At 43.1% G+C, this 9777-nt stretch overlaps 1 protein-coding gene across 1 annotated transcript; it reads left to right on the forward strand.

The window, feature by feature from the left end:
• The first annotated feature begins 5592 nt into the window (after nt 1-5592).
• LOC113036284 (olfactory receptor 51E2-like) lies at nt 5593-6673 on the forward strand. Its single transcript, XM_026192515.2, has one exon. The coding sequence runs from the start codon at nt 5678-5680 to the stop codon at nt 6671-6673; it is 996 nt and encodes a 331-aa protein (XP_026048300.1). The 5' UTR covers nt 5593-5677.
• The last annotated feature ends 3104 nt before the right edge of the window (nt 6674-9777 follow it).

Here is a 9777-nt window from a genome sequence, read left to right on the forward strand (position 1 = left end):
GCGGAGCACAAAGAATGAATCCGACGGAGTTACGGCCTGGTCCGGCACGGTGAGGGACAGCCATGTCTCCGTGAAGCACAGAATGTTGCAGTCCCTCATGTCACGTTGGAAGGTGACCCTTGCTCTTAGGTCATCGAGCTTGTTCTCCATGGATTGTACATTGGCCAGTAGGATACTGGGCAGTGGTGCGCGATGCGCCTGCTGTCTCAGTCTGTTCCTAATACCAGCGCGTTTTCCCCGGCGCTTCTTTGTTCTGCGCCTCGGATGAGCGGCCCGTCCTTTGTTGTTCTCCGCGCCGCGTAGAATCTCTGGCGGCCAGGAAGGGTCAGGTTTAAAAGTGTCCATGATTAGATGTGCAACCTTGGCACCGATGTTTACAAGTGATCCGCTGTCGTATACTATAAGACTAGAGGATTTTGGGATGTAAACCAGAGCAAAAAATAAGTAAAAAACAAGAAAAGTGGATAGTCGGAGCGGAGCGGTCAGGAAGGCGTCTGGACGTGGCCGCGCCATCTTGGATCATCATTTGAGTCCTCCTTTCCACTCTTCACACGGCCGCTGACCCGGACCGTGACAATTTGTTTTGGAGCTGCTAGAGTTTTGTATGTTGATCTGTCTGCTCGAATATCTGGCACATTTCAATTGCTTTGCTCAAAGTCAGGTCACTGTCGCGCAGCAGTTGCTTTCTCATGCTGTCACTATTTATACCACAAACGAGTCTGTCTCTGATAGCTCGTCTTTAAGCTGGCCAAATCTGAAACTGCCTGCCTTATTTTTCAAGTCGCTCACGTAAGACTCAATTGTTTCATCTGGTCGTTGGTTTCTGGTGTTAAACTTGTGCCTTTCCATTGTTATGTTTGTTTGGGGATTACACAGTTCCCGAAATTTGCACTTGAGACATTCTCTCGATTCTGCTTCGGTCACCAATCGTCTGTGTTCTCCTTCCCCCACGTGCACAGCAGGTGCATAAACGAAGGCGCACTCCCGCTCGATGGCTTCAGAGCCGGCCAGGTTTAGCAGGATGAACGCTCTAGTTCGAACATCCTTATCGGAATGAGCAGCAGCTATGAATATGTCGTATTCCTGCTCGAATACACACCACTTCTCAGCGATGTTTCCACTGAACACCAAAGGTTCTGGCCTATGGAATCCGTCTGACGTGGTCGTTGATGCTTAATAGCCTTTGCTACGATAGCCAAGCAACGCTAGCTGGTTGTTTGCTTCGTCCGCAAAGTGCTGAGAAAACGTTAGCCTGACAGCTCGGCAGGGCTGTAGCACACGACCAAACCACAACTTCTGACACCATGTTTTATGTTCAGTAATGACTCTGGATTCGTGATTACTAGCAAGCTTTGTTTTACTACGTAACCGAGCAGCCATTACATGTAAGCAACTTCACTCCCGCGGGGGGGCGGGTCTCACCTTCGCGCTGTCTCACTGCGTGCGTGCACAGCGTACTACTTGGAACAGGTATATGAAAGCAGCATTAACGAACAATATTAGTCAGATGTTCTACAATAACCAAACAGCAGCGAACTTTAATACTTTCACTAAACATAAGATGGCTTAGATGGCGTTTTTCCTGAGACCTGAGGATGTCCTGAAATGAACACCATAGCATCAGATCACATCAAATATCGCATGTTGTTGTTTGAGGTTCTGGTAGAAAAACCATTTAATGTTAAGCTGTTATCATTTTTAATAAACTTGAAGTTATATTTGGTTATTGATTTTTCGATGCATGCTAACAGGTAAATCGTTGTTTTGTCTTTTGTCTTAATAAAGTCATCTTAACGCCATCAAACTCTATCCAAACTATCTTTGGCCTTTCATTATGCTCATATGTCAACTTATTCATTTTTCTGATGTTTGGTCTCTGCATGATCACATGGTGTTCAGGCCGGTGTTGATTAGAGCTGCAGCTCTGAGATTCCCAGTAGTGTGACAGAAAGAGCCAATTAAGCAGCCCCGATAATTAATCCCTGTGTTCTTCTCAAAGGAAGCCAAATTCTGTTGTACTGACCTCGGAACCAATTAGCTTCAAAAGGAAAATGGGAACAAATATACAGATGAAATACCTGAAGGAAGGAGCAACAGTCAAATTAGATAAACCTCAGAGGAAACATCTGCGCTCCTCTGAATTCAATATCAGAGCAGGAAATAATATCACGCTGCAGCTTTTCATCGTAGGAGGAAAGATATAATCACTTATATAATAGTTATTTTCTTTCTGAAGAACATTTAAGTATTTATTTATTTTTGCACATGCTAGCAAACATAAAATGTGATTAGGAACTTAACTTAAAGTTTGTTAACTCAGTGTTTATCACACGAGAATCAGAATATGTATCGGCCTTATAAAACAGACATTGCGCTGGAGTTTAAAAAAAAAAAACTGAATCTGGTATTCAGTGAAAAACACGTCAGAAGTGCGTATGCACAAAAATCACCAGATTCAGAGTCGCGTCAGGTTGTCCCACATGTCTCTGCTCGTTGTCCTAACAGACCCACACCCTGACAAACCTCCGGAGACCGATGGGCTCAGGGACCTTTACACTGCCACAAGCTGCTTTGAGCCAATCACAGCGGTGCTGTGTTTGAGGTCAGCCTTTCAGTGGGACATGAGCAACTGGCTATAAGATGACTTGAGAAAAGACCGGGTTTTTCCTGACGTTAAACCAGCGCTGCAGGTAAGAAAGATCTTGTTTTCTCTTTCTTCTCACTTTTGTTTGCTTTTTAAAACCAGTGTTTGGATTTTAAAAAATATTTTGGTTAGAGTCCAAACACTGAGACAGTTCTCAAAGTCAGAGGTGTGGACTCGAGTCACATGACTTGGACTCGAGTCAGACTCGAGTCATTAATTTTATGACTTTAGACTTGACTTGAAAAAATGTTCTAAGACTTCTGACTTGACTTGGACTTTTACACCAATGACTTGGGACTTGAATTGGACTTGAACCGGTTTACTTGAAAAGACTTGATATTTTACCCCAAATATAAAATTTAACATGCATATTATATAGAGATTGAAAATGTGACGTCATTCACGGGTAGAACCGCAAAGGATTCTGGGAACTCGTGGCAAGAGGTACTAGCGCACGCAGGCTTTCAATTAAAATCAGTCACACAGCGATAAAAAGAAACACAAAAATGTCAAGAAGCTGTTGTATTATTAACTGCAATAGCCGGTCGCATGACAGCCACGGGAAGCCGACGGGTAAAGAGATCGGTTGTTATCGGATTACCTCGTTGAAGAGAAATTGTTCGAGCCATGTTTCCGAAGTAACAAAGACGTGACGGATGGCCTCGATTGCAGCCATTCAAAGACCAAATATAACGTCCCAGAACACTCCAGCTCACAGGTTAGTCTGCTCCAAGCATTTACACGAAGGTCAGTGTTTTTTAGTCGTTAATACGTCATTTTTCTTAACATAATTAGTGATATAGGTTACAAGCAAGTCTGGCGCTGAACAGAAATTGTCGCGCTATGCTCCTTTGTTTATTGTGCATAAATAGTGAATTGTCCTGACACAATATTGCGTTTCGCTTCTGTTATTATGGTACATTGACAAAAACATATACTTTTATTCACAGGATAAAACAGGTTTTTTGTATCACTAATTGTCCAGTACGATTACAGCATACAGTATTATTGTCACTGCTACATTTCTGTGATGCTACCAGAAATTATTTACACTACTAATTAATTACCGTTGAGCTCAAAGGTCCTATTAATAAACGGTTAAGGAATGTGTATTTATGAAGACGATTTGTGAGACTGGTAAACTTATGATACGTACGATGGTCTTTCGTTCTACACGGTGCATTTCAAGGTCCTGCACCCATCCGTCGGTAAACTGTACCTGGGCTTGTTGCAGTGACCTGAAGTTACTAAACTTCATGAGTGTATGCACTCACTCCAAGAACCGTATAATTATAAATATGCATATAAATATGCTACGATGAGATAGCTGACTTCATCTAACTAGCAAATGTTGTCCAGGCTACGTTGGTGATACAGTTTTTTTTAATGTGTATGATATTTTTGTCATGCGATTTCAAAGCCGGTCCTACAACCGCATCCAAGAATAACATGCAGCTTATCTCAGAACTGTCGGTGAAAATTATTCTTGGAGCTAGGTTTAATTGAGCTGCATTTTAAAGAGGTGCAATTTCACAATTTGTGTATATTTTCTAAGTTCACTATTTTGTCATGTGTTGAGAAAAACACAGATTTTATAATTACATGGTCTAATATTTACATTTAGAATAACTGCAACATGCTTTTTTTCGGGGTTTTTTTAAAGACTCGAAAGGACTTGAAATTCAAAGTTTCAGACTTGTGACTTGACTCGGACTTTTACACCAGTGACTTGAGACTCGACTCATAATTTCCCCCAGGGATCAATAAAGTATTCTGATTCTGATTCTGACTCTGACTTGCCTGACATTACTTGAGACTTGACTTGAGACTTGAGGATAAAGACTTGAGACTTACTTCAGACTTGCAAAACAATGACTTGGTCCCACCTCTGCTCAAAGTACTCAGAGTACTTTTAATCAGCTATTTAAAAATAGAAACTAGTTTAATTTGAGGTGAAACACAGAATGCAACGATGTGCAAATCTCGGAAACCCATATTTTATTCTATTTACGTGATGGCAGCAGCACATCTGTAAAAGTAGGACAGGTCCATGTTTGCTCTCTAACGTCAGTGTGTGATGGTCTGATGGAGGATTCCAGCTGCTCAGCAGTCCTGGCTCTGCTTCGTCCTCTTCAGTCTAAGGACCTCCATGTTTGGATGGGTCTGACCTCAGATCTGTTTTAAGGAGTTTTGGTCCAGAGGACATGGTGCTGTTTCTCCATCGTGGTCACACGTGGCTTCATCTCTGTGTGATGGAGCAGTAACCTGCACGCTGAGCTGCTCGCTGGTTCTTTTGAAGTGTTCCTGAGCCCGTGCACTGATGTTGTAATGTACAGGTCACAGTTATCGGCCTTGTCCCTGTGCATGACGAGACGTTCAAAGACAATTTGGAACTGAAGAACATTATTCTGAAATTGCAGTTTTTTGCAGGCCTGTCACTGACCTGTTGCCAATTAGTTATCAAATGTTCCTCTCACTGTTTCTTACTTTTCCGGCCTTTTGTTGCCTCATCCTAACTTCTCTGAGACGTGTTGCTGCCATCAAATTAGATATCAGGAATATGTCCTCTGTGTTCTATTGTGAGTAAAATACGAGTTTGTGAGATTTAAAATCTTTGTATTCCGTTTACATTTTCAAAAGTTCCAGATGAACCAATGCACTAACTACTTATGTAGAAATCCCTTTTTTTTTGGTCATTATTTACCAAAAAAAACCTGTTTAAAAGAAAAAAATACTGCACTGTTTTACAGCTACGGTTACAGCACCAAAATTCAGTGAACTTAAGCACAGCCGATTCTTTCACACATGTCGGTAAAGGCAGACTGCGCGGTGAGGTGCCCACCGCCAATTTAAATGAAGTATGCTCACTGTGTGTGCAATCTTTTCAGCAGCCTTAAAAATGTAATTGTGTTTGGAAGAAGTGGAAAATTTTAGCAGGCAAGAACTGCATTTGGATAAGTCCCCGTGTCCTCTCGGCGACGGTGGTGCTGACTGTTTCTGTGTGGCCGTCTCTGTGCAGGTGAAGCCAGAGCCATGTTGGAAGCACCGCTAAGCAGAAACTTCTCCCATTGCACATTTGTGTTACGAGGGTTTCCCTCGCTGCAGAAACACCGCCGGCTGTTGGCGCTGCCATTTAGCGCCTCCTACCTGTTGGTGCTGCTCGGAAACTCGCTGCTGGTGTACGTCATCTGCAGCGTGGAGAGACTGCACAGCCCCATGTACCTCCTCATTTGCACGCTCTGCTTTGTTGACATCCTGGTTGTGACAACCATCATCCCCAACATGCTCCTTGGCTTTCTGTTCGACTGGAATGAGATTTCATTGGTGGGCTGCTTGACTCAAATGTTCTTCATTCATTTCCTGTCCTCAGTGGAGTCAACCCTGTTGTTGGCAATGGCACTGGACCGCTACTTCGCCATCTGCCGGCCACTGCGCTACAATGAAATAATTAACTCCTCCATGCTGGTGAGGCTAGTGCTCTTCACGCTGGTGCGCAGCGTCTCCGTCATGGCGACGCTCGTAGGTTTGGCAGGTTCTCTGCAGTTCTGTGGTTCCAACGTAATCCAGCACTGCTACTGCGACCACATGGCGCTGGTCAGCCTGGCGTGTGACAGCACAAGCCGGAGCAGTGCAGCTGGCCTTGCTGTCATCATCTGCTTTGTAGGAGCTGACATACCAATTATTTTCTTTTCCTATATGAAGATACTGAGCGTGGTCTTGCGATCGGCAGCAGCCGGTGAAGACAGCAGGAAAGCTTTTCACACCTGCAGCACTCACCTCATTGTTATGATGTGTTTTTACCTGGTGGGCAGCATCACCTTCCTCTCTCACAACCTGAACATCCCCATACCAACAGATATCAACAATTCCATGGGACTCATGTACATCCTTTTCCCAGCAACAATCAACCCTATCATCTACGGAGTACGAACCAAAGAAATCCGTGACAGCTTTCTGAGAATTTTCAAAAACAGAGCAAAGAAAATAATGACTGCGAAGGTTTCGTCTGCTGGAAAAGAAAAATCATGAAGCCCCTCTTCTGTGGGGTTTGGTTTATATGATCTTCATGAACCTCTTTTATGCAAACATACTTTTTTTTATACAACTAATGCCTGTAGTTTCAGACTCTGAAGTGGAAACAGGACCTTGGAACCATCCCAGAGTTTCAGATTATAGACGGCTGCTTTGAAACTGGGTTCTGCTCATATGCACCAAATTTTTGCTTTTGGGAGTTCTTGGGTGCTGGAAAATATCCCGTCTGGGAACTCTGTTGTCCAGTTGGGGTACCTCATTTTTTAATGTTGGCAATAACAGAGAAACTTGTTGATGGGGAGGAAGGGCTTGCTGGAGGCCAAGTGTTGTTCTGTTACTGGACTTCTGTGCTGTTGGTCTATAATGAACATTGGTTGATTTTGTCATTTTTTACTACATGCAATGGCCAACTCACCTGTCTCTGACCTGGACTAGGTGTATTAAGGAGGATGCCAGACAGCCATGAAAAATGAAAGTGTGCTGGGAGGATCTGGGACGGGCCTTGGAGTGGAGATCTTCACCTCCTGCAAAACTTTTGCAGCATTATTCTGATTGGGGCCAGGGACACCGAGTCTGAATGGACCACATTCAACACCACCACTGCTGATGTGACTGAATGAGGCTATGGCTGTAAGGTGTTTAGGGCACGTCATGGCAGAGCCCCACCAGTAAACACTGGAGGTAAAGGGAAATGTGATGGTGAAGGAGTAGACCTATCAGGGATAAAGGGCTTATGGGACAGTTGGCATGTTTAGGCAGAGTACGACCATGACATGAAAAAAGAGTGGGAGTTTTTCAGGGAGTGAGGTATTTGCTGCTGCTGCTCTTGTGACCTAAGCGCAGATATGCAGCAGAAAAATCAAACTGTGACTGCAAGGTATACATGAGTCTGAAAACCTCCTGCAAGACGTGTTATCTGAAGTCTAACTGTTAATGAATGCTCAGGGATTCAGACATGCTGTCGAAAGCATTTGCTGTTTGGTGAATCACTATAAAGCTTCTTTAAAAGGCATCTCTACAATTAACACATTCATTCATTTCCTTAAATGGAACACCCAGCATTAGGCATTAGCACAAGTACCGTATTTTTCACACTATAAGGCGCTCTTAGAATTATTTAATTTTCTCAAAAATCGACAGTGCGCCTTATGTATGAATTCTGGTTGTGCTTACTGACCTCAAACTGATTTTTTGTGGTACACGGCGCTCAAAACTATGTCAAAAATGTTTCAGTACAACTTTGGTAAGCTACGAAGCCGCACCGCTTGATGGATTGTCGGAGCATTATGGCTACTGTAGTCAGGAGCCTCGTGGAGTGATCTGGGTCCTAAACTCCGTCCTTCAGGTCCCAAAGTCAAACGAACACTGCAGCATCACTGAGAGTTAAAAACTGTCTAAATTCTTTCATCTTTAATAAAAGTGTAACAGGTGTAGCAATTAAGTTTAACATCCAGGCATCCATGAAAACAGAATTTATTCAATTTAAAGAAGTTAGAAGTTAGCAGGAAGTTAGCTCGCTAGTTTCCACCTAAACATGATATAGCATGTTCTGACTGGGAGATTTCTGAAAAATTTCAAACATACAGCTTTGTTATCACTTCCAACATAAATGAAGACAGAAAACTAAACAGCAGTGACGTTTGTAGGGTTACTAAAGTTGGGCTAGCTGGTATATAATGATGTGCTACGTGATCGCTAGCGACACAGCTATGTTAGCATAACAAACACAGTGAAGCTGGAGGATGAACGCTAACTCTTTTCCACTCGATAAAAGTTAACGTGAGGGTTTCCGATGGTTAGGGACAAATGCAATCGCATGGCAGGATGCTGTAAACGGACCAAACTTCAGTCAGGAGAACAACTGAGATAATCCATCCACAATACGAGGTTAGTCATTAATATACTGCAACAACATGGGAATAGAACAGCTGCAGAGAATTCAGCATTAATGAATCAATGGTACAGAAGTGGAGGAAGCAAGAAGAATGAGTTGAGTAAAGTTTGACTTATTTGACTGTTTTGTTTCGCTTAATGCGCCTTATAATCTGAAAAATATGCTAGTCTTTATCTGCCTTCAGCTCACCCTTTTCCCAGCATCCTCCTCTGTTGCACCAACCTTCTGCATGTCCTCCTCCACTACATCCATGAATCTCCTCTGAGCTCCTCGTCGGTTGAAAAGTTCGTTTTTGTTTAGTTTCATGAATCCAGACAAATGGGGACACAAACGTCCTTTTATTTAAGATCCAGTGAAATATACAAGTTTTCCTCACGCCCCGCCAAAATGAACAGTCAGACACAGCTGATGTTTTCTGTTTTTTCTTAAACTGTACGTTACAATGCAAAAACTGGTTTCAGTCTGACTTTAAAGTAAGCAGAAACACATCTTACCCCTCATACAGGATGTTTGAGACTCTTTAACTTTGAATCTTTTCAAAATAAAGGTTTGCACAATTTCTTTACCTGCTCAAGTCACCTGATACGACATATGGATGGATGACATCCCTGCCAATTCTCTTACAAATCATTGATGAATTTCCATGTGGATTCTCTTTCTTCAGCACAGCCACTAGTTTTACTTTGTTTCTGTAAAATCAGCCGGCACGTAGGGATTGCCCATTAGAGCGCTAATCTTCAGCGGTCTAAGGAGCCAGTCCCACAGGCCGAGAGACCGGAGAACGACCCACTGGCAACCTCTGGTCATTGTTCACCAGCCAGCTGTGAGTGGTTAATGTAAAAGAAGGCCGCTACGCCACAAACCTCTCTGTGACTGCCTCCATCACCTGTAGTTTGCATATAAGACGTTGAGTCATCTGCAGACCAGTAAAAGTTGCATCTTCCATGCAAACTTCAGGCAACTGAGGCAGTCTGCCACAGGCCAGAACAACCACAGGAGGCTTTTGTTGCAGCACCATATTTCACCGAGCAACTGCCACAACCACTCGCCACCCAGTCACCAGCAGTGAGTGTTTGCTAGGAGGCCTGTGTGATGACCTCTGACCGCAACACTGTTCTATCAGATTTTATTTAGTGAATAAAATAATATTTTCCATTTTGCTTGCTGTCTCTGAGTTTCAGTTCAGTTTCAATAAAAGATCTTTCGG

This window comes from Astatotilapia calliptera, chromosome 14 (genome assembly GCF_964374335.1).
Source record: "Astatotilapia calliptera chromosome 14, fAstCal68.1, whole genome shotgun sequence".
Lineage (NCBI taxonomy): Eukaryota > Metazoa > Chordata > Actinopteri > Cichliformes > Cichlidae > Astatotilapia > Astatotilapia calliptera.